Genomic DNA, 24,730 nt, shown 5'->3' on the forward strand with positions numbered 1-24,730 from the left:
GCTGTTCATTTTTCTACTTGTCTTAAATTCTGCATAAATACTGCTGATTAATTTAATGATTGGCTTCTGAGAAATGTTTTTGTGCCCCTTAGCACATCAACATGCATTGCCATTTCTTATGTATGGGTCTCTGCATTGACATTTTATTTTTTTTCACTTCTTGACAAGAGAAATGGGCCAACTTCTGAAGTTCTATAAAATCTTGAGAAAGTGAAAACAACTGAGCAGATAACCTGGAAAATCAAGAACCTCCCTTCTTGTGATGCTTAGTTTCTGTGATTCTTATTGCTTTTCTTTCCCTAAGTGACTTAAAACAACACAGAGCAGGAAACAATGTGAATGCGCAGACATCTACTTCTTGTGGATCAAGAAACCTGTATTCACTCCAAGATGAACTACTTCAGCATGAATACAGAAGGTTATTTAAATGAATCCATTTACTTTGATTGAAAAGACTGCAGAAGATTATGAAATACATATGTGGTTCAATTTGATTTTTTGGCACTAAGGGTGCTTGTTCACAGGGTCCCCTGCCAAGACTGACTTAGCTGCAGTTTTTGGAAATCTGCACCCCGGCTTCAGTTTGGATTGACATGGTAGGTACTTCAGGAAACAATCTCCTCTTTTAGGAAAGTGCTGTTTCTGATGGTAGCACCGTCACCTCTTGAGAACACTGCTCAGATAGGTACTAGGCACCTTCCACAGGCTTTGACCCATCTTGGCAATCCAAAGGAAAACAAGTGCTCAGCTGCATGCAGCATGACTGCAGCTGAGTGCACAGAGCTGTGGTGGCAATGGGGAGATGCATCTGCCTAAGGCTGAGCTGGAGGATGAGCTTGCGGTGAAGAAGAAACTGTTTCAACGCTCTGCTGGAACCTTGCCCCCCTCCTTGCACTGCACACTCATCTCTTTATCTTTTTTTTTTTAGCCTCCCACTTGACTCTGTCACTTGCTACCATGTGGGGGGTGGGGGGGAACCTTTACAGGGAATTTCCTGCAGTCCAACCACCAAAGGATTTCTGGATGACACAGTCTGATCACCCAAAGAATCTGTTTTGCTGCACTTGTTTATACTGGATCAAGAGACATAAAGTTCCCTTCTGGGTTTTGTGCCTATCAACAGGCTTAAGATATGCCTGTAGCTTTTGCTGTTGTGACACTGCTGGGTTCAAAGACCTACCAGAAGCTCTTAAAGCAGGATGCTTTCAGGCTGGAAAGCTGACATTTATGCTGATATAGCTTCCACACTTCTCCCAAATTCTTGTGAAACATGTCTACCAGAAAAAAAGCACAGCTTTTGGTGATATCAAAACCTACTAGCAGAACTTTGAATGACAGCTCTGTCTGACAGGGACTTCGACACCTCACATACTGTACCCATGCCAGCAAAAGCATTCTAACTTTCCTTCAGTGTCAGCCTGGTTCTGAAAGCTCCATCTGTCTTAGACTTTGTCAAATATGAGATTCCAGCTGTAAAAATAAACTATGTATGTTCACTGGTTGGATGATGTAATGACTTTGGTAATTGGGTTGCTATCTTGCTCCAATTTTTTTCCTTTACCAGAGCAGTGATTTTCTGTCTGGGGAGCATCAGAAAGTATCCTGGAGGATGAAAGATGTATGAGCCCCCCAAAAAAACTATTCAACTTCCCTTGTGTGTAGATGTGCCGATCTCTGACTGTTCCACCCAGAAATGTCCAGCCTCTTCAGTCCCAAGAATACTGTAGTTGTTCTTTTGAATCAACACAGGTAGAGCTTGGGGCTCAACTGAATCTAATTGAATTTAAAAAAATAAATAAATAAATAAAAATGAGGAGAGGAAAATAGGTAACACAAACTGATTCATAATGAAAAAAAGAAAAAGCTGGTGTTTGACCTCTGGGGGTTTGAGATAAGCTAGAGATTGAATAGTGCCTTTGTGAGGGTAGGAACTGGGTAAATGAGAAGGGGAAATGAAACTTCTACCAAAAAAAAAGAAAAAGAGGAAGGATGGTTCTGAAAAGCTTGAGGAGTGCAGTACTGGATGGAGACTGCTGGTTATGTGACAGTTTTTTCTGCTGCCCTAAAATGCTTGTGTTTTACCTTGCGTTTACTGCAAGAGACTGGATTCTTTGCTTCTAAAGGGGATCCCACATCACTATGTGGGATATGAGGAGGATGTGACAGGATGTTGGGTCAAAAATGAATTAATTTCATGGTTTTAATGAAGGGGGGGATGCTGAGTGATGCTCCAGGAAGGAGGACTAGGAGTTCATTAGGACAGAAAGGAGCAGGACACAAGGAGAAAAAGCAGGTGCAAACATAAGTAGAAAGCTTACAAGGGAAGAATCCAGTGTAAGCACATTATTTGCTGTCAGAGAAGCTGGCAGATATCAATAGTTCATGGCTGCATTAGAGCTTAAACAGTTTACCTGCCTGCAGTGATAGAAAAATCTCTCTTCTCTGCTTTCCCACAGCATATGTATTATGCAACTTTGTCTAGGAATGTTCTGTCATGTTCTGCTACGTCTGAAGGAAGCTGCAATAAACCTGACCTAGAGGCTGAGGAAAATAGCATCAAGTTGCCACATGTTTGGCCTCATTTAACTTAAAATTGCTCAAGACTATTTTTCTTAAAGACAACGGAAAGCAAAGTGCTGCTGAAGCGCTGGAGGGGTTGTGTGCTGAACAGTGGCCTCAGGCATCCTTCATGCTAGGGGTACACACCTGCATTTGGACTGCTTCACCACAGAGATAAGGAAAGCTGCTGTTATGCATCACTGGGCCCAACTGCTGAGCTTGGCACTGGGCTGGAGCCTTGGAGACGTTCCTTGTTGTGTGAGACAGAGAGAGGGGTCTGCAGGAAGCCAACCTGCCATTCTTTAAGCCCACAGAGCAGGAAAGTGCTCTCTACAGAGTGCTGGAGCATTCTTGACAGGCTATGTGCACCCCTCCTGTTCAGGCTGTTTCAGTTTTCAGACTACAGCACAGGTGTAAGGTCTGTGCCCTTGGCTTACCTTTCTCTCCTTTGCAGATTCGTAGGGCTATGCACTTACAGTCATCCTGCTGGAAACATGCAGCTTATGGTTTTGGTCCCTGATCCCAAGTCTTGATTAACTGTGCTGCATGGAAGCAGGTCAGAAAGTCACACTGGTGTTTGTTGTCTTTCCCTCCTGGAGAAGGATGATTACTTTTTTTCCAAATGAGACAGTAGCTGGAAAACAGGAAAAGCTGTTCCTTCCTACATTCTAGAGGTTGCTCATTACCTCCAGCTGGCTGTTCTGGAGTTTATTTCTATTCTGTCTGTCCCTGAGCCCGGAATCCAGCAGTCTCAGCCAGACTCCTGCTCAGCACGCCAGCCTCTTGCAGGCACACAGTAAGCATGCACCATTGTTTATTGGTAGGGACTGAGCAGCATTCAGTGGGTTCCCACCAGCTTGGAGTGTGAATCCAAAGAAAAAGCCTATAAACAAGAGCTTTATTTATTTATTTATTTATTTATTACTATCATCTTGTATCTGGACTGATTTACTGGGCTAATGACTTTACAATGTATTAAGTATCAAACAAGCTCTCATCACCTTCCAGACCCAGCCACGCTGCAGCCCCAGAAGTTTCCTCCCTCGTGGGTGAGGTAGCTGCCAAGAAAAGCTTCAAACTTTGCCTTGAGGCAGAATTTAGATTCTGAAATTTCTGGTACTGCTCTGGCTTTGGTGGCGTGAAAGCTCAGCTTTAAAAAGAACAGAGCGGCCACAAACACGATGCTGCAGCTGCTTGTTTTCTGCTGGGAAAAAGCTACCAGGACAGCAGCATGATAGGGAGGGTTAATAACAACAAGGTGGAGAGCAACTGTTTACTTTCAGGAGAGCAGAGCTAGAGAAAAAAAAAAGTGCAAATGAAACCAAAATCGAAGTGACCCAACATTTCCTGAGAGAGTGGCTCAGAGCGGAGCTGTTCTGTGGGCTAGTGATTTCTTATCACTTCCTGAACACGACCTCCAGCAGCACCTGTTTGTTCCATTGTAATGAACTACAGCTTTGTGGAAAGGAGAGCAAGATAAATGTTTCCAAAAGCAGTTTTATCAGTGGTTACATGCCTACTGCTCTCAGGTACAGCTTGTGTTTGAGCAGCAGAAGTCTTGCAGAGCATTACCCGGTCAGGAAAACCCCAGCTTTTGAAGCGGAAGAAAGGAAGTAGATAAACTGGCTGATTTCAATTGAAATGCACTTCTTCGGATCCAGGCTTGAGCTGAGTTAAATTCAAAATGCCCCAGGTGTTGTGGATGTTTTATATTGATCTTTAGGTTTTTATAGACCTGGAGTAACAGTGGTGCACAGAGCAACCATTTGAAATTAATAAGCTGCAACTTAAGACATTAGCAAAAGCACAGTAGTCCTGCCCTCCTCCCTGTACGAGGGAATTCAGCCAGCAGCATGAAGTAACGCTGAAGCACAGTGTGAAGCACAGGCGTCCCATGACAGCATTCCCTGCTATAAAGCCTATAGATTATTTTGGTTGGCCTTTTAAATGATTTCAGTCCCGTCCTGGTGTACAGAGGTGCTGCCCTGAGAGTGATTACTCTCAGAACCCCTCAGAACCCCTCTTCCCTGTGAGCGTAGAGGCGTGCCATAGGTTGGAACCCTGCAAAGCTAAACAAGTGCTTAGCAAAGTAAGCACCTGCAGAAGAGAGGGAATTACACAGAAGGAAAGCGATGAACTGAGTAACCTGTGCTCAGTGTGTATGCGTTTCCAGGTGCAGAAAAAAATAAGGGTTGGTGGTGAAGGAAACATGCAGATGTTTCTGTGGCTGATGAAGGGACTGCCAGAAAGACAGCAGTGCCCCAGCAATTGAAGTGGAGCTGGTGTGTGGATGACACAGTAGGCCAAGCAGAGCAGTGGGTTATTTATCTCTGCAGAGCAGAATATCACCAGACTACTAACAGAGTCAGCTGTAAATTCAGTGTGTCTAAAAGACACGTTTTGTTCTTAAGGGTTTGCACTCATTGTAGGAAGAGCAACAGAAGACAAGCAGCCTTTATGGCATAGGAGGAAGTTCAGCAAGGCTCTAGAAACCTGGAGGAAGAAAACAAAGGTGTAGCCTCAGAGGCACCTAACCATAACAGGGACAGACTAGGAAATTAGATCATCCTTGTTTTCACAGCCCAATGAGAATAAATAAACACCATTCTGCCAGGGACACGCACTGTGTCTCTTGGAGGCTATTTGCTTAGGACTGGCCTTAATACTTAGCCATTCTCCCTTGTGAAGAGCAGAGAATGATTCACAGCAGCAATGACTCAAGAGCATAAGTTACCATTTTGCTAATTCTTGATGTGCCTCTTCCTCCATCAGCTACCAGGTGGAATAGAACATCTCAGGCTAGGGCTGAGGAGATTTGCTTTGCCATGTGGAGCTGCAGCAGCAGACACCTCTTAATTCCAGCACATGTCTCTCAGCTAATAACAGAGCTAATGCAATAGCTGGGTGGATGTGAAGAGAGCAAGCTACGAGCTGTGTATCACCATCTACAATACTATGACCTCAAAGCCTGTAGCCAGCCAAAAGCACCAGTTTAGGGTTTGATTTCCACCTCCCCCCCCAGCAAACACACACAGTACAGTCCTGCAGCACACACGATTACAGAGCACGGCTTTATTTTTTCTTTATTATTTCTTTATTTTTTTTTCTTTTTGCTGAAATCACTGGGTCTTGTACCAAGGTAAACTAGTGCTGATGGCTTCCCTGACACGGGTGTGAGTCACAGCTCTGCTGGTATAATAGCTCCTCCTATGTTAGAAGTGCTTTGTCCGTCTAGCACAATCTACTGTTATTTCTACTTCCATAAATCACTCTTAACATAAAACTTAATGAGCTGCATACCCCTTTTTCATGAGCCCCAGCCAAACAAGACCACAATGCTGCAGCTGTAGCTATTAAACTATGGTGGTGGCAAAGCACTCCATTAATACCTCAAGCTCAGCAGTTTGTGATGCATGAGAGCTAAATAATTATGTCCTTGTTACCCTCAAATGAGAGGCGCCATTGCCAGAAACAAGGGTTAACAATTAAAAAACTGTACCAAGTCAAGGACAACATTTATTCATTCGTAAAACAAGCCTTTCTGGGCAAGAGAATTGTGAGGCAGAAAACAGGCAGACTTAAGTTAACTGACTGGATTCTAGTGCTGCATTGACCCTCTCAGCTAGACCTCCGTGGCCACTTTATTCCAGATGCAGCTAAAGCGAAAGCTCTTGGCACTATAGAGTAGCAGTTCCAAGTCCTAGGTTAGCTGTGTAGAGACTACAAAGTGACTAAGTAACTACTCTTCCCTTACCTACAGATCAGTGGGAGCAGGGATTTCAGAATAGTGTCTGTACTGAGATTTTTGGAAGCATGACAGCCAGTGCAAAGGAATCAGTTAGAAGGAAGGCTATAATGAAGACAGTCAGACGGGTTATTTTGAGCAACTCTTTACGTAGGAATTCTCTAAGCAAGTGTAGAACATATAATAATAATAATAATAATAAAAAAAAAAAAGCTTGTCATGTTTACATTGTACAGTATTATGACTTCAGTAAGTCTTATGACAAACACAAGTGATGGTTAAAGGGAGTTGTGAAGTAGTCTCCAAACCCGGCACTGCAGATGGCTATATGCTATATGCAGAATATCTAGCAACAGATACCTGACTGGATGTGCTTGCTGTGTGTTGGCCTCATCAAGCTGCAAATGAGTTGTGCTAGAGAAGAATGTGCTTATGCTGTCACCTCCTTGTGAAGCTCCGACTCTCACCTCAGGAGGTGCCAACTTCAAAACAGCCTGGGCTGTTTTATTTCCCAGTCCTGTTCTAATATTCAGCCAAGAGATAATAGGTCATATGAAATAAATTGAATGAGTGATCAGGACATGCAGGCAGCTCAAAGCAAGTTTTGCTGTGGTGCCTGCAGAGGACTGGAAATGTGAGCAACCCTGTCTGGCATGCTTTACAGCTATGTGTGCCAACATTTCTGTTTGTGGACCCTGACATTTTTCCAGCATGCATCATTTGCATTTGTTTTGATAATAAGCTTCTCTCATTTAGCTTCCCTAGAGTCTAAGAAATATACAGGTACTCCCCATTCCTTTCTTCTGCCTCTTCACCTATCCAGGATCAACAGGCCTTTCAACCAAAAACCACAGCATAATACAGACCACAAAAATCTTCAAAGCTGCCGTGCTGCCTTATAGGTACAGAGTCATCATGAAGCTGAAGCTTAACTTCATAATAAAAATAAGGAAAACTTAGAGATCTCTTGACAGGTTACAAAACAAAAAGAATAGAAGCAAGACCTTCACTGTTCCAAACTGCATAGCTTAAGTATTGCATTAAAACAATATTGATCTACTACCAGAAATCCACCAAGCTACATTTTAAGAAGTGTCTGTAAAAATGATCACTAAATTACTTCGCTCAATTTATTGTCACACTGACAAAAGCAGAGGGAAAATGGGCTTCAGCTCGTGAAAATACAGGTCAGAAGAAAGCAAGGTCCTTCGGACCAGATCACTTCAATTACAGGATCATCTTTGCCCTCTTGTGGGCAAACTTTTCTCCTGCAGCTTCTCAGCAGATGCAGGCAGCACTCTGAACATCTGCACCGTGTGGCTAGCACCAACAGAATGCAAAAACATTACTCGACTTCCTTGTGCTTCCTTTAAGCAGGCAAAGAACAGCTATTCTGAATTCAAAGGGAAGTCAAAACCACAACCCAGCCAAGGAGGTTCCTGCACAGCCACATGAAGGGGGCTGTGCAATAAGGCAGGTGGACGGCACACAGCGGCAATCAGGAGGTGCCTGTGCCATTCATAAAGCACAGATGCAGAGTACCAAACTATGTTCAGCCCCACTCTGCTATCCTGCTAATTTACTGTAAATTAACTTGGATTACACTGCTGAGAAAGGAGTCGTCACATTTCTAGCAGTAACAGGACAAACTGTGGTTATGCTCCTAATTATTCAATCCTTATCATGTTTCTTAGAACTCATTCCATTAATCCACTACTGAAATGCCCTTTACTACATTTTGCCCTTATTGTATGCTTGCACCTAGTTTTTAAATTTAATTTAGTTTATGGTATTAGATGCCTTTTCCCCTCATGAACTCTTACATTTACATTCATCTCTGGCAAATTCATCACAGAGAATGTCACGTTTAATAAATTATATAAAGAAAAATATACTGCATTTCTCCAATTACAGTGTAGAGAACAAAAAAAAGTGCCATTTTCCTCCTGCTCCCAAGCTGAATAGGTGAGAAGCAGCTCAATTAAAACAAGAAAAGTTACCCTGCCAGAAAGCACACAAGTTTATTATTTCCTTCTCCATACCCCAGCCATTCACAATCAAACATTTCTAAAGGATCCTGTGACTCCTCCTCAGCCTGGTAGTTCGGTCACCTGCATTTTTCTACACCAGAAGATACAACTTGCTTGTGATGCCTTATCTTTATGTGTGTTCCTTCCTATAACACTTCATTTATCGTCTCCAACTAATCAAGACAATAGGAAACCAGCACTTGAATTACACTTGTTGCAGTAACCCATAGGCCATAGTAGGTGTAAAGTCTGTCATTGACAAGCTTAGTTGGACCCTACGAGATGGGACAATACTGACCTTATTGGACCTTTCTTCCTGGAAGCTTCTACTGTAAACATCCAGCTTTGCAGATTTGCAAGCTGGACGCTCTTCCCCAGTAACAGGCAAATACAATGCAAGCTCCTTCCTCCAAACCAGGAACAAAGAATGATGTTATTTCCTATGGTTTGTTCTGGGAGAACAAAATCATTAGCCGTAGAAACAAGAAACTTATTTACTAATGTTTTATTTTAAAAGTGATTACAAAATATCTTTAAGGGCCAAAAACACACAATACATTAAAAAGGTGACAGATTTAGAATGGAAAAATAATTAAACATTTCACAATTATTTTAATGGAAGTTCAAGGCAACGCTGGCTCCAAAACGATATGCTTCTTTTTTTCTATATATAAAACAATTGCTTTATTGTTCTGATTTAATAATCATTAAAAGGCACTTAAGTTCTCAAAGGTATGAAAGTGATAGTTCTGAACAGTGTAAGGTTTCATCTAGGTATTTCCTGCTGCTTCCAGCAATAAACTAAAACAAAGATGAATTTCCATCTTAAAGGCACTACCAGCATATTCATTCATTACAACTTCATACAATCTCTCAAATATCTCATAAAATATTTCCCTTCAGTGTACTAAGCTCGGTATTTTTATTGCACAAATTTGAACAGAGAAGGATTACCACAATAGCCATTATGCAAAAACATTCTGTGCTGAGCTCTTAGAATTGCATGAGGCAATTCACTGCATTTTTAAGTTGGTGGGTGCAATGGTAGAACTGAACTGTACAGGACCACAACCCTGCCCTGCTGTTTTCAAGCACAGACTACAAGCTGTAGGGCACAGTTCCTTCAAAGATTTGAATCCAAAGGGCCTTGCTAGCATTCTGATTTTAAGATGTGCTTAACACATTAAAAGTTCATACTCTACATAACACACATGTGGCTTCTCAGAGCAAAAACTCACAGTTCAGCTACTTAACATCAGGTCTTGACATGTTCTGGAGAACCCTCTGCGCTGGTTCTCACAGCACTGTAAGCATAAGTGATGCCTGAAAGTCAGTGCGAAGCCTTCAAGTATTTTTGGACGGGCTTGACTGGAGAACGCTAAAGCTTTGAATGTGTCTGAGCAGGCTCACAGCACCACTGCCAAGCACGGTGCTGAAGAAGGTGAAGAGAACCTTCAGCTTGATATACTGTGCCGACTGCTACTTTCCACAGGCTTTACTATCAGTTCAGACTGTACAAGTGTGGCTGCTTCACAATCAGAAAAAGAAATTTAAGATAGTTCTTCATAACTGCCCTTCTGCTGAAGCTCCCACCATTCTCCTGAATAATCCCTAATCCACTTCAGTCAAAATCAGCCAATTGTTTAGCAATGGAAATAGCTGATTTAAAGGAAGCAGAATGGTTTAATCAGGAACAGGCTGGAGAAGATGCAAACTACTTTACTGACGGTGCATGGCAGTGTGGGAGGCATACAGCCACACGGAGCTCCTGAAAAAACTGGTGTTTAATCCAGTGCCTCTGGGATCAGCCTAATGGGAGGAAAGACACTCAAAGCCTGCAGCCAGCACCAGGAGCATGACAGGATCATATCAGGACTTCAGGAGACCACTCTGCCTGGCTGTGGCAGTAAGGAAATCTCTCACCCTACCAGGGTTGCAGAGACACACATCTGCCCTTGTACCCTGGGGAGCTGACAAAGCAAGTTAAGCAGCAGCAGAGAACTGCACAGATACAAACAAACCTCATTCACAACTATTATTAAACAGCAACAACAAAAAAACAGCTACACCCTCCCCTTAAGCTTAAAAGCCTAGGATGAACAGTACAACCATACAGAAACTGCTTTGTTAACAAACAACTGTTTTGGTAGCAACAGTTTAGCAATTACCCCAAACTCATAACCCATATGTGGTATTTGACTACTTTACTATATGACAGATGAATGCCAGTTAGACAGTATCGGGAATGAAGCACTACATACTGTTTTAAAGAATTACATATCTCCTATTATGAAAATCCTATGACAAGGGAAAACAGATCTAACCAGTCTCCAGAAAACTACCAGCTCATTTTCATTAGCTGGTGCCAATGCTTTCATCCCTTTCAGTCAACAGAATTTGGTTCTCAAATCTATACACAGATCAGTCAGTTGGTGAGAGAATGCGTAAACGCTAACTGCTTGGAACAGCTACACGGAGAATGAAGTGTATATAAAAAATCCTCACTCTTAACAACCTGAAACACACCAGGGATGCCAGCATATACGTAGCAAGAGAATCCATCAAACTACTCTGCAAGGCTTGGCAATATTTCTGTTTCGGAAGGTCTAACACAGGTTATGGGGGTCAGAACTCAGTTTCAGTCACTTGTGACACCAACTGCTTGTGGCACCTTTTGGTAAAAATAACTTGCTCTGTATTCCAGTTTGTTTGTAAAGAATCAGTAGTAGATACTATACAGATAGGGAGGCCCAAGGCAGAGAAATGGCTTCACAGATCCCTCTTGGTACCTACATCTCCAATTCAGGAATGGATGCCAATAGCAAAGCACTTAAGCAGAGAAAAGTCTATAGAGAAGGTAATCAGTTTCATCATGGTTCTGCATTGTTTAAATAATATCAGCAGCACCTTGTTATTATTACACTGTATTTATAGCATCTAGATTAAGAAACAACAGAAATCTTGATGTCAGAAAAATTCAGTAGAATCTTGGGCAATAAACTAAAAAGGAAGCAAAACCAAACAAATAAATACACAAAATATTCACACCAACCTAAAATGTTCATCACCATTGTGAACAAATACCCCAAAGTGAGACACTGCAAATTGCAGCAGAGATATTTTTCCCTATGACCAGTTTCCTATTGCCAGATACATCGCTTGTAAACAAACACATCTCTAATCCACCCAGTTTTCAGACACAGCAACAGCAAGCTTTGTACACCTACTCTGAGATCAGGTTAGTGCAAATGGATTCTAATAAATACAAGAAAATAAATGACAGTCCAAATAACATTTCATCTTCAAGGCAAGAAATTCCATAACAGAAAATATGTATTTTATGCATGGCTCTGAAACCAAGACACAGCTTAAAATTGGTGCTTCACACCAGCTGTCAAAATGTTACATTCCCCAAGCAAAGTGTAGTGTTAAAGTTAAGGCTCAGAGCTTAGGGAGAGAACATCACAAACTCATGTTCATCGGAAAGTAACAGTACTAGAAAAAAAAAGTTGACCTTTTACACTGCTTTCTCTTACACTGGCTTCCTCATCCCTTTCCAAGTACAGCTCTCATAGACAATTTCTGGAGGGCTTAGTCTCAGTGCTGCCACAACAGGTTGCAGGACTATAAATCTGTCAGACAGCAGTATTGATGAAATGGTGCTAATGCCTGGAAGACATTACAGATGTCATGAGAACCCAAGCAAGAACTGTTTGTGCATAATCAGCTTTCTTTTCTCGCGTGTTCTGGTACTTTGGAACATCTCTTGGTTTATGGCATTTTGCCCTACTTTTTAAGGTGTTCCTCTACACAACATCTAGCAATTGTGTTTCTACCTCGGACATCTGGAAAATGCCTTTTTTCCATTTTATTTATAGCAATCAGCATCTAGCCTGATATGTCCATCACTGGTCTGATACATGCTGCATCAGCAGCGTTTCTTGCAGTCCTACAGCCTGTTGCTTTAGGGTACACGTACTTGTTTACCTGCTCACCAGCTAAGCCAACCAGTAGGAAGAAGTCTTATACCAGTGCCATATTGCACTAGAGCAAAGAAAATAACATGGCCCATAACAATTCCAGTAAAGCTCACCATTATCTATGCGTAGACAAGTTGTGAATGCCATTAACCTTACAAATCGCATTCACCTAGATAGAACCAGTGTGAAGTCATGTTTTTTCCCATCCTATTGATGTTCAAATTGCTACTTTGGGGTTACTCTGTGAAAATACTTATTCTTCAGTTTTTCCTCTCACAGCTTTTCTTTATTCCTGCAACTTTTCTTGGTTTTGAAGCAGTCTGAAAGAATGTTCTGTCATACGAATGTGAACATTGATGGTCATGATGTGTGAAGCTCTCTCCTTAATAAACAACTACAGTGCCCCCCGCACAAAAACTCTATGCTCGGTATTTCATTAAACTGATCTCACAGGCAGAACTGAAGAGAGTGAATAGTAAAAACAAAATTGCACGCTCTTAAATAAGGATAAACATTTTTGCAAGGCTGCAATTATGTGTCTCTTTTACATTCACTGCTTGACCAATAAGAATGAATTCTGCTCTTCTAATTTGGAACTTGTAAGAGAAGTATCTGGTCCAAGTTATATAGAAAATGCCTTTAGAGCATAACTAAGAATTTATGCATCACATATTTCCCTTTATCACTCACTTCTACCAAGATCAAACCAGCACACTGTTGTCCTTGAGTTATTCTATTTACACTTTTTTTTTAAGGATATACCCAACTGAATATGTGGCAGGACCAGTTACTTAGAAAATGAAATAAAACACGATGCTCAAGGTGCCATTACTTGCCTACAGATCGTTAAATTTTTGTCATGAGCAACGGATACAAAACCGATTAGAAGGAAGAGATGGAAGTTATTACCTACAGAGCACTGAAACTTTGTTTTAGTTTGCTCCACTCAAAAAAAAAATGAACTGATTTCAGAAAGTTTAGCTTGGCTTATTCAGTGGCTGATCTTCTGTGGCCCCTTGAGTGTGGCCTGCATTTTCAGAGCGTTCTTCCGTGCTTTGTTTCCGACTGCACCAAAGCTCCCATATAAATTCAGCTAAAAATGCCCCACTTGCAAAAAATCCAAACACCTACAGAAGTGAAAGGAATACAGGAATTAAAAGTGCACAAACACGGACAGTATTCTAAGTACCTGGAGAGAGATGTTAATAATGCTCACATGTTAAACCAGTGGTTCCATTTACATTGGGAACAGGTTGAAAGTCATATTGTAGCATATTTAATGTAAAAGGTTTTACAATTCTCATTCTTTTAGAAAGCTGTGGATGTTAGAATATTTTCTGAACAGATCTTAGTAGTAAATGTATATATTTTTAATTTGTTTTGCAGTAAAGCTAATAAAGAAGTATCGCATTGATGGTATGGCAGAACAGTTATACAACAGATGCATGCAGGTTAGAAAGACCAATTGAAGAAGAGTAACAGATGGAAGGTGAAGAGAGATAAAGCAGCAGAACCTAAACCAAGGCCTTGCTGGGTCAGCAAGTGAGGATGACAAGTTTCATTGCCAGTCACAGTACAAGAGTGGTAAGCAGAAGATTGGTATAAGCTCCTTCTTCCAAGCAAGGAATCAAAAGCATACATTTACACTCATTTTGACTAATTTAAGTAGTTGTTTTTCCCCTAAGCAATCAGATAGCAATAAGTCTTAAAGCACAGTTACTTTGTTCTTCCAGCTCTAATAATAATAATAATAATAATAATAATATATTTTTTTTTTTAATGGGGATCCTTTATACTTAAGCCAATAGGTATGAATATATCTGAATATATCAGCATCAAAACAGAGGACCACACAAAAATGTGCATCTCCAATAGCTCATCCTGCCCACGGGGTGGAAGTATTTTGCTTTCATTTCTAATCCGTTTTAAATTCATTCAAGAATAAAAATCAAAATTTGATCTTTTAAACTCACACATTCACAATTCCAAGGATATTTTAAAAGGGTGCCACATAAGTAAGGAACTGTGCCACAAAGCATCTAGAGTGCATTGCTCTGAGCATCTTCAGTGTTCCTGTGAGATGCATGCCTTGTTCTATTTCTGTCACTGAGGAAACTGTGATTCTTATCACAGCCTTTACAAGCCAGCATTCTCTACTTATGTTTTATAATGCCTGACAAAAGATGTGGTTGCTTGCTGACTTTACAACTGGAGGGTATTCTAGAAAGAAAACTGATCTGCATCTCAGAGGTGAGATTATCAGGGAGCTGTGAGAGAAGCCAGCATTGTCAACAGTGACAGAAGACAGGGAAGAGTATGGATCCAAGGGAGCAAAAATAAGCGAGGAACAAAGATGCTGGGGAGCAAAAGGGTACGCAGAACCTTCCAGAAGTCCTAAGGAATGCCTGCTTTCCAGTTTGTAGAAACTCTAAAATAGCTCTCTCTTCCTGAAACAGTGTAATATACTGAAGTCTGTTCCCTGCCCAGCTTTTTGCCTGCAAACTGAGTGAGGTTTCAAGAGCAGAGAAATTAAGATACAATTTAAATGTAAAATAAATGATAAAATTTTAAGACTTACACAAGCAGCTTTTTCAAAAGCAGACCCAGAGCTGGTTGCAGCGAGCACTATTGAAGCTATCAGAAAGAAGGCACCTATAATGAGCACGGTCCAAAAATTCTGCAGATAAAAGAAATGACTGTTACACAAGTGTAGATATCAACCTGAAAACAAACAAACATCTTAACAGCAACCAAATCTGACAATGAATTTATGATTTGAAACCCTGATGTCTGTGGGAGATTCAGGAAACTGATTTCACTACCAACCAACATTCAGTATCATTAACTATTTTTTAAAACTCAACTACAATCCTTTTTCTTTTTTGATCTTCCCTCAGCATTTCTCTCATTGCATCCAAACTTTTTCACAGTCAAATTCAAGTACAGGTCAATCACACTAGCATTATTCCACCTGGGAAACTGGAAACCTGTAAGTGAAAGTGCTCATTCAAATCTCTGACTACACTCCCTTATCTGTACCTTCACGTGATAATGTTACTGCTTGCACTGAAAAGACAGACCAAAAACAACAGCCTTCCTGACTTTACAGAGCGACACTGTGCCACCAAGTGCACCTTCTGAAACATAAAAGCATGAGCAGTAGCCAGTACAGTTATTATCAAAAAGGAGGTAGGCTACACTCAGTACGAAAACAGATACCACAGGCAGGCAGATTTCAAGTACCATGCTGGTAGAAAACCATTTAGTACATATGAAGGCTGCTCTGAAAGTAATGCCTCCTAATTTATGATGATGGCCCACGAGGTCAGAGGCAGATGCTGACGGATGGCAGCAGGGGCTGAACCTTCCCACCACTATCCCATTACATGTTGTTGCTGTGTGACAGATGGCAGCAGAGGGGCAGTCTGACAGAATGGCTTCTGATATGGAAGTGAGTATGAAGCAAAGGAGTGGAATTGAATTCCTCCATGTTGAAAGAAAAAAAATGACACCCACTGACATTCACTGGCACCTGATGAATGTTTATGGAGACCGAACAGTAAATGCTGGCACAGTGAGGTGGTGGGTGGCACGTTTGAGCAGCGGTGACAGCAACAGCAGGTCACCTCCACTGGTGCAGATTTCTTTTTTACAAGCATGGCATGCAGGCTTTTGTTCATCTCTGGTGAAAATGCATAGATGACAGGAGTGACTGTGATGACAAATAGCATTTTGTAGCTGTGAATTTGCTCTATCACACGGTGTTACTGTGCTCTTTGTATCTGTTGTAGTTTCCATGGAAATAAATAGGAGGCATTGCTTTTGGAGTGAGCTATTGTAACAGTGTTGTGGTGCAAGCAACGGTAATGGGAGGAAGTTTGGACTAGATGATCTTGTAGGTCCTTTCCAATCTTGTGATTCTATGAAGCCTTTATGAACGACTTCCACACAAGTCCTAATGTCCTGCATGTAGGACAGTTCTGAAAAACTCTCAATAATAAGAAGACTCTTAAAGTGGACACGAAGTAATATAACCTCCTTTACTCTGCTTTTTAAATGGAGAGAAATAGGAGGATTCACTCTGCACAGCCTTTTGATTCCACAGCAGTTTTAAAGGACTTACATTAAATGGTTTATCTAAAACAGGAATAAAATTCCTTACCATTTTGTTTACTTTTTCTTTCCCAAACGTTTCATATGCAATCGTGCAATACACACACAGGATCAGGAGGCTCAAAAGAAAGGCACTGCAGCTTACAAATTCAAAGAAGTACAGCCCATGGCAATTAATACAATCCTTCACAATTTCTTCAAAAATAACAGCCAGAAAAGAGAGGACCTGCAAACAAAGAACATACCTCAATCATACCAAGTCACGTCAATATCTCTAGCAAATGAATGTCTGAATGTCTCTGATATCAATATTAATGAAGACAGCTGTAAGAAAACACTGGATCTAAAAACAGCCCCATACTGTACTATTTTATAACATGCAGGAATACAGGGACACGGTTTCATCTTGACGTTAAAGTCAGGCAGTGAACGACACCCAGTTAAGCTGAGCACACACCACCAAACTCACTTGTTGGTCAGAAAGTAAAGAGTCTTGATTTGTGGTGCTGTGCAGGAGGCAGCTGGAAGCAAACCAGGCAGACGGATGAGAAGCACAAACTCCACTGCTTACCACTTACAGCTGCATTTAATTTTAAATGCACTTTGGTTTGGGGCAGGGGAGAAATCAAAGACATTGATCCAGCCAGCTGCCTCTCTTCATCAACTCCAGAGAAAGTGTAGCTTGTGTGCTTAGAACCCAGTAACAACAGCAGCTCAACTGCAGGAACCAGAAGGTTTAAGCTACATTTAAGCTACTCTGGACAATGTTTAATCTTTGCAGAAGCTTATGCTAGCCTTTCTGCAACTGTCCTTTCTTGAGGATGCAACATGAATCAATTCCCATACAGCCGTCATGCATCTGCTGATGGATTTTCTGCTACCTTTTTGTGCAGGAAGGAATATTGCTGTATTTAAATAATGCCTCGTTGTGGCTACTTCTAGCTGGTTTTCTTCATCCTGTAGAGATGACACAGGATATAGATCCGTGCAGCAAGGAGTTCAGCAAATTAGAGCAAAGCAACGATTAGGAGCCAGAGTCGGTCATAAAACCAAGACTATGCAAGGGCGATGATCATATTATGAATAACAGCATGTGGGAGGGTGACAGTTCTATGAAAAATACCAAATTCTAGAACTCAGAATTGTCGTTTTCCAGATATGGCACAGAAAAACAGCTGAGGTGCTTTGGAAAATCATTCTCCGTCCTCAGTTTCAGCTTTCTGACAGCAAAAATAAGAAAAGTGACTTAGCACATGAGAAGCACACATTCCGCCAACTAGGGCAGACCTCAGAAGGGCACTTCAAGGCATTGTGTTTTGAATACACAATCACGTGTAAAGTAAACAGGATCTCAGAAAGGGAAAGAACTGGAGGTGGGAAACTGCATATTGCAATCAGGCCTCAGCATACTTCCCCTTCCCTCATGCAGTTGCCGGCAAAGGCACATTGCCCAGGAACACACCTAAATCAGCAATTACAATGGATGCCCAAGGAATATAGTAAGCTCTGAATTTTCAGTTTTTAGATAGTTTAAAAGAAATAATCCAAAGATTTGCTTACAGCTGTGCCCAGTGAATAATTCACTTTTTTTTTGCAAGGTGAGCTAAAATAGGAGGTACGCTTTTATTTTCCTTCCCCTCCCTTCTGTGATTTATATTTCCACCCCTTTATATATCAGCACTCTTTATAGCAGCCTTCACTTCCACCAGAAATGAAACAGACCAGAAGGATACTAAGAGCCTTTCTAGAAACCTGCCCTTAGAAGCCTTCAGTAGCCCAGGTAACCATAACATGATCCAAGTAACACAGGAAAAAAACACCAAACAAAAAACACCACTTGGCTGAGTGTCCAAGCAAGTGAGAGAAAATCACATTCAAAGAGTATTTAAAGGAGTTCCATGTCAAAATAAAAACTAAAGGATTGATCAACTGGAGTCTTTTATGGGACTTGTCCTTTGCTTTAGTTTCATATTTCCCTTCTCCACGCTGTGTCTATGGAGACTCCCAAGCAGTAAACGGGCAGAATATCAACAGCTGTTTTCCCCGGAGCTGCCAGCAATGAGCAGGGAGGGGCAGCTCAGCTTAACCTGTAGGACAGAGCTTCCTTCACACTGAAGACCAAGGTCACAACTGAAGACACAAACAAGCAGCTCCCACCTTTCCTCGCTCTCATACAGAAAATAAGCATCTCCTGCCCTTTGCCAGCAAGAAGTTTTTCATCAACGCTGACCTTACCTCTACTGCACAAACGTCACGTTTCTCAGGTGGATTTAATAAGGAAAAGGCTACAAAGAAATGCTGCAAAAATAAAGTAAATCATTGAACTTGCCAGCCGGCCCACAGGGGTACGGAGCAATGGTATTCCCAGCACAAACCTTCCCGTTTAGAAGGACACGTGTTAGTTCTGTACTGCTCCATGGTCAGGGCTCCTATAGGAAGGAAACAGCTCAGGACCAATAGCAGATTGAGGCTGAACTACAATTTTCCTTTCTGGTTAAGGTATTTTTGAAAAAGTAAAATAACTGCTAATGAGAAACACTATTGCTTTAGATGAGAACTCATTTCTACCTCAACCACGGCACAGTAGGCACCATGGCATTTAACTTAGTGCTGAAATTGAACCAGTCATGCAGTAAAAAACAACAACAAAACAATCCAGCTATAGTAAAAGTGAAACACAACAGCAATCTAGAAACCCACGCAATCAGGATGCCTAGAAAGAAGTTTTCTGCGGGTGATTTCACAGTATTTTATAAAATGCTTCATCTTATTGCTCAATGGACAAAGAGCTGGCTGCAGGATCAGGTCCAGAGAGTAGTAGTCAATGGCTCAATGTCTGGATGGAGATCAGTGACAAGTGTTGTCCCCTAGGGGTCACTGCTGGGACTGATGCCCTTTTATACTTAATCAATGACACAGACAGCGTGGTCGAGTGCACCCTCAGCAAGTCTGTGAATGACACCAAGCTATGGGGTGCGGTTGACACGCAACAGAGTACAGTGTCCAGATGTGGACCCTCAGTACAGGAGTAACATGGACCTGTTGGAGAGCATCCAGAGGAGGGTCACAGCAATGATGCAAGTGATGGAACACCTCTCCTATGAGGATAAGCTGAGATACTGGGGCTGTTCAGCCTGGAGGAGACTTCAAAGTGACCTGAGAGCATCCTTTCAGTACCTAAAGAGATGCTACAGGAAAGAAGGGGGAGACTCTTTAGATGGGTCTGTGGTGACAGAATGAAGGGGAATGATTTCATGCTTAAAGAGAGGAAAACTAGGTTAGATATAAGGAAAAAGTCTCTTACAGTGAGGGTGGTGAGGCACTGGAACAGGCTGCCCAGTGATGTGGTTGATGCCCCAACCCTGGAGACTTTCAAGGTCAGGCTGGGTCTGGTCCTGGGCACCCTGATCTAGCTGTGATGTCCCTGTTCATGGCAGGGGAGCTGGGCTTGGAGATGTTTAAAGGTCCCTTAAAAGTCTAAGGATTCTATGATTCTATTCTGTAACAAAGATGGGTAATTTTTTAAACCAACACCCTATTTAGCAGTCCACGGCAGTGATAACCAATGTGCAATCCCAAAATTAACAAAGAATCCCTACTTTGACAGCTAGTAGATGCTAATATTAGCTAAATCACAGGGACTTCCAAAAGTCCTTCCTAAAACATTTCTCTTACTGGGGATACTGAGGATTTCACTCTCAGTAATTCCTGGTGCTTGTTTTAAATGCCTCGACCAAGAACTCCAGAACTGCATTTTGGTAAACAGAAACAAAAGGAGGGGAGAAATTTGTCAGAAATTAGTGAATTTAGTGTGAATGATTAGTGAATTAGACTGAATGATTATAATTCAGTTTTCTTATTCCTCTCCTTGTAGGACAAGCATAGACCACCAACTACTTTTGGAGCCTATCAAGCAGCTGCCCACCATAGTTAGAACAGGCTCCTCATGACTTCCCTTTCTCCTGCCTGGGAAGCTTTTTAAGCGATGGCTCTGCTCAGGTAACAAGTTGAAGACTTTGGTTCACTGGTGAAGTTGCATGTGTAATACTTTATTCCATCAGACTGCTGGCATAAATGATCTGCTTGTTTGGAAGCAACAGCCAGCAGATCTCAATCAATCAGTCTCTAGATGACAAAGTAAAAGCTTACACCCTGTTATAGCTATTCAAAGTATTCTTGGGCATGATGTTTTTAAAACACTATTAAGAAACACATTGCTTTTGGCAGCACTTAGTCTTACCTTTACCGTTCTTTTCCTGTTGACTCCGTGTGAGCCAAACTTTAACAACGGAATGCCCTCCTTTCTGCACAGTGAGCACACGAGTTGGGTTGGAAACCACCTACGATTCCTCCGAGCATGACACATCTGACCGAAAAGTCGCTTCACCGGAAAACAGGCACCGACACACTTAGAGTCAGCCGCCGGTCCCGCTGCCTCCCTGTGAGTACTCCCCCCTATATCTGCTCCCTGCACCATTACCAGCTCCGCTGGACAGACAGCAGCATGAATCGGGTGCCCAAAACATGGCAACAAGCGGGCAAAAGGCAAACCTGCATTTTCCAGTGCGCATAGGGCCGGCCCGCAGAGAAGCAGCGTCTCAGCTCTGCGGATGGGTCACCATCACTGCGTGTGATGCTCTGCAGGAGGCAGGAGTGGCACTGCCAACTCCACAGCCGCACCCCGAGCTTCAGAGAAGGGTTTCCACCTCCTCTTTCGCCCCCGTCGCCCTCTGCAGAAAGCATTGCCCCTTACGTTCTAAGCCGCTGGCGGCGACCTTTCATCCCAGCCAGGACACGAGAAAGGAGCGCGCCCCGTTCCGCAGCGTCGCTCCCGTTGGGCACTCACCGGCTGGAGGACTTTGTGCGCCAGCCGCCAGCCCCGCAGGTGCCGCAGGGTGCAGCCGCAGCGGCGGCGGAGGGGCAGCTTGTCCCGCGGCTCGGTGGTCTCGTTGTAGACGCCGCCGTTCTCCATGGCCGCGCCGCCGAGCCGGTGGGAAGCGAAAGCAAAGGGTAGGCGGCTGGAATAGCACGGCAGGGAACGGCAACGAGAAGGCGGAGGCACCGCCCCGCCCCGCTCGCCAACGCTGAAACAAAAGCGCTTCCTGCAGGGCCCAGCGCCCGAGAGGAGGGGCGGGCGGCGGCATGCCGCTCCGCTGCGCTGGGGAGGTGGGGGGTAGGGGACCGACGGCCGTGTTTGCTGTCCTTTGCACGGGGGCTGGGGCGCATCCCTGTGAACCTTCACCAGAAGGCGGTGGGAGAGGCCACAGGAGCCAGAGCTCAAAGAGTGTTTGGACAGCGCTCTAAGGCGTCGGTTCGGATCTTGGGTAGCGCCGCGTGGTGCCGGCCTTGGACTCGGTGGTCCCTGAAGGTCCCTTCCAGCTCGGGGTGTTCTGTGGTTCCAACACGTTGCCATACATCTAAACACACCCTGATTTCAAAGGCAGCTGCAGCTCTTGGTGCCACATGGAAACAGATGGATCCTTTCGTGTATAAGCAAAAGTGTACTGCGTTCACATACTGTCCTCAGAACTATTATGGTCCTTCACAGGCAAGTTCAGATATATTTTGCTAAGTATAATCTACTGATAGAAAAGTGGCAGTTTGCTTTCTCGGCCTTAGTTTTGCCGATGCTTTGTTTAAGTGCAGTGTGTGCTGAGGGAGCCAAGTGAATGGTCAGATACTGCCTGTCTCAGCCCAGCAGCGCAGGGTGTGTGTGCAGCACCAGGAGCTCAGGCACCATCTGTGCCTGCTGGGAGCATCCGCACCTGGACAGGTATTGCAGTGCAGAGCAGATAAGGGCACTTGGGGCGTGCTCTGGGCTACTGTTTGCCCACAGGCTGTAAACGGGATCCCCTCCCTGTAGGAAAACACAACCTGGAGGAACACTGCAGGAGCCCTGGGCTGGGTGGTGCAGGCGTTTGTGCCATAAACAGTGCCTGTTGCAGGAGCGGGCTTTAAAGGCAAGTGTGTTGGCGAGCCCTGTGATTCCTCAGGCACAGGAGTTCCCAGTGCAGTTAGGAAGGTATTGCCATGAGTGCACCACAGCTCCTGCCAGGGGTTGGGATGTGTCTAATATAGTTCTGCATGCAGCACCCCAGGAGTGCAGGGCTGAGCAGGTAGGTGTAGAGAATGATATTTACTGTTATGGATCCCGAGTATCGCTATGCCTTCATCGCTGGATTTTACATCAGTAGGCTGTAAGGAAGGTTGTATTACAGAGCCTGGCATCCCTTTCCTGAAGGAATTTCCCTTTTGTTTTCTTTCTTGTTTATATTTCAAAGCTGGCTGAACGACCACAACACGTTCTATGTGTTGAGACTACTTTTGTCTGCTTAGGCAGATAGAAGCAGCTGTGAGTTCAGCACCATGTAAGATACCTGTAGCTGCTCCCAGTCTTGTTACCCACATCCTGAGGCAGCCTGACAAAGGGATGAACACAGATGTTACTACTGAGGACAGCTGTTGAGAGGAGCTTCTTCTCAAGGACCAGTAGAAAAACTACACCAAGTTGACTAAAGATAAAATATTTTGTGACCTTTTCCTACTTATTGCTGTTCTCTAAGATTTGTTTTTCCTGCTCAGGCCTTCAGCAGAGTGTAAAAACTGGCTTGCCATTTAAATCCTAGATCACTTAGGGTGCTTTATTTGTTTATTTATAAGGCAATGTATGGAAAGCAGAGAAGCCAGAAAGATCTGTAACAGAGAAGGAATGAAAACCAGACAGTACAGGACCAGATCACTTAAAAACTAGTAACAGCATTTTTGTTAAAACATGAAAATGCAGCTCTGCACACAAACTAGAGCTGTTCTTCACCCTTTCACTGGAGCTGCCTTTCAAGTACAGCTTTAAAGTTCACTCCCCTTTGAAGAGGGATTGCAGATCAAAACAGTAGTTGTGATACATAACGTCTGTTTAATGCAAACAACTGCAATGAGCTGGCTGCGATGTAATAGAAATCCCATTCCAGGTGGGCACTGTTCGGTTTCTTCTCTTGATGTACTGACAGAGTTTTCCAGAAATTAAGTCTTCCCTGCTCATGTAACCTGCACCAGAATGGCAGAGCCTGGGCTGGAAGCAGGACTCTGCAGCAGAAAGCAGGAATTAGATTGTGAACTGCCACAGCGTCTCCACTCAGCCAAGGAGTGGGAGGTTGGTGGGAGCAGATTAGTGATGAGTGACCTAGTTTTCCCCTGCATTACATCTTCTCCAAAGATAACCACCACAGTGACCACAAAGCAGTACCTATTACATGGAGAAAGCTATGTCGTTAGGGGAGATTACAGCATGGCTTTATAACACAGGTATCACTCCTCATCGCATTGAAGAAAATTCACAGAAGAAGTGTGACTGGAGGGACAAAGCAGTTGAATAAATGTCAGCCCTGGGATATGGTGAGTACAGGCCAGCTATCATCCCAGTTTCTATGAAGTGAAGCCCCAATGGACCTTTGGAACTAGCTTTGTACTGCGTTACAGGATTACCCAGATGAAGCAGAAACATAAATCCTTCACAGTCAAGATCAGCAGCGAGGCTCCCGCCCTTGACCTGACTTCTCACAAATGAACTCTCATTTTCCCATGTTCAGAAATACAATTCTGTCTTTTTACTTTTCCTCCACGGGAGGTCAAAAGAGAAGCAAGTATAAGGATAGGAAAGCAATTTAAAAGCCCAGACCACAGAAGGAGGCGGGCTCCGTTTCATTTGAAGAGTGGTGAAGTAGATTGCCACAGAACAAGTTGGGAAAGTCCACAGAAGTCAGCCAGTCATCGGCACAGCTCTCCCCTGGTTTCAGTTCCCATGCTGGCATCTGGCAGCATTCTCTCACACAAGCGCCCTGTCTGAGATGACCAGCTGTGGGAATCACAGGGCGAGGACTGCGACAAGCAGACAGACTCAGACGAGACTCGCACATGTTGCATCTCCTGCCTCTTGCTCATCTCCAAAGGCTCTGTCTGGGCTCAGCGCTGCAGCTGAACTTCACAAAGCCTGAGCACTGTACTAACTAGCCACAGGGGGCGATTTTTAAGTGGCCAGAGGTCAGGAATTGGTATTTTTAACAGCTATTTCTGAGCAGCCTTCGTGGCACAAGAATAAATAAAATACTCTCTCCACACTTGATTAGAGTCTCCCAATTCTTGGTTAGGCTGACTCTCAGTGCTGGTTTTCTGCAACGCACCTGCATAAAAAGAATCCTGCAGCCATGAGGTATTCAACAGCTAATGGCTCTACAACTGCAAATCAAGTAGCATTATTTCAAAATACAAGTATCTTATTTATTATATTTTAATTTGATTAAGGGACA

At 43.1% G+C, this 24,730-nt stretch overlaps 1 protein-coding gene across 1 annotated transcript; it reads right to left on the bottom strand.

Moving 5' to 3' along the window:
• Positions 1 to 8,830: 8,830 nt before the first annotated feature.
• CMTM6 (CKLF like MARVEL transmembrane domain containing 6) lies at positions 8,831 to 21,550 on the bottom strand. The gene is made up of 4 exons (XM_072328709.1): positions 21,274 to 21,550; positions 16,477 to 16,653; positions 14,893 to 14,991; positions 8,831 to 13,441 (listed from the first exon to the last, which is right to left on the bottom strand). Exons 1-4 carry the CDS (start codon positions 21,397 to 21,399, stop codon positions 13,292 to 13,294), a joined length of 552 nt encoding a protein of 183 aa, XP_072184810.1. The 5' UTR covers positions 21,400 to 21,550; the 3' UTR covers positions 8,831 to 13,291.
• Positions 21,551 to 24,730: the final 3,180 nt, after the last annotated feature.

This window comes from Excalfactoria chinensis, chromosome 2, assembly GCF_039878825.1.
Source record: "Excalfactoria chinensis isolate bCotChi1 chromosome 2, bCotChi1.hap2, whole genome shotgun sequence".
In the NCBI taxonomy this organism is placed as follows: Eukaryota; Metazoa; Chordata; class Aves; order Galliformes; family Phasianidae; genus Excalfactoria; species Excalfactoria chinensis.

Excerpts from the sequence above, each read along its gene's own strand:
- CMTM6 (XM_072328709.1), bottom strand. The coding sequence starts at position 21,399 with ATGGAGAACGGCGGCGTCTACAACGAGACCACCGAGCCGCGGGACAAG. Across the intron at positions 16,654-21,273 it reads CGCACAAAGTCCTCCAGCCG|GTCCTCTCTTTTCTGGCTGT; the intron begins GTGAGTGCCCAA and ends CTTTGTTTGCAG. Across the intron at positions 14,992-16,476 it reads AAGAAAAAGTAAACAAAATG|AATTTTTGGACCGTGCTCAT; the intron begins GTAAGGAATTTT and ends TTTTATCTGCAG.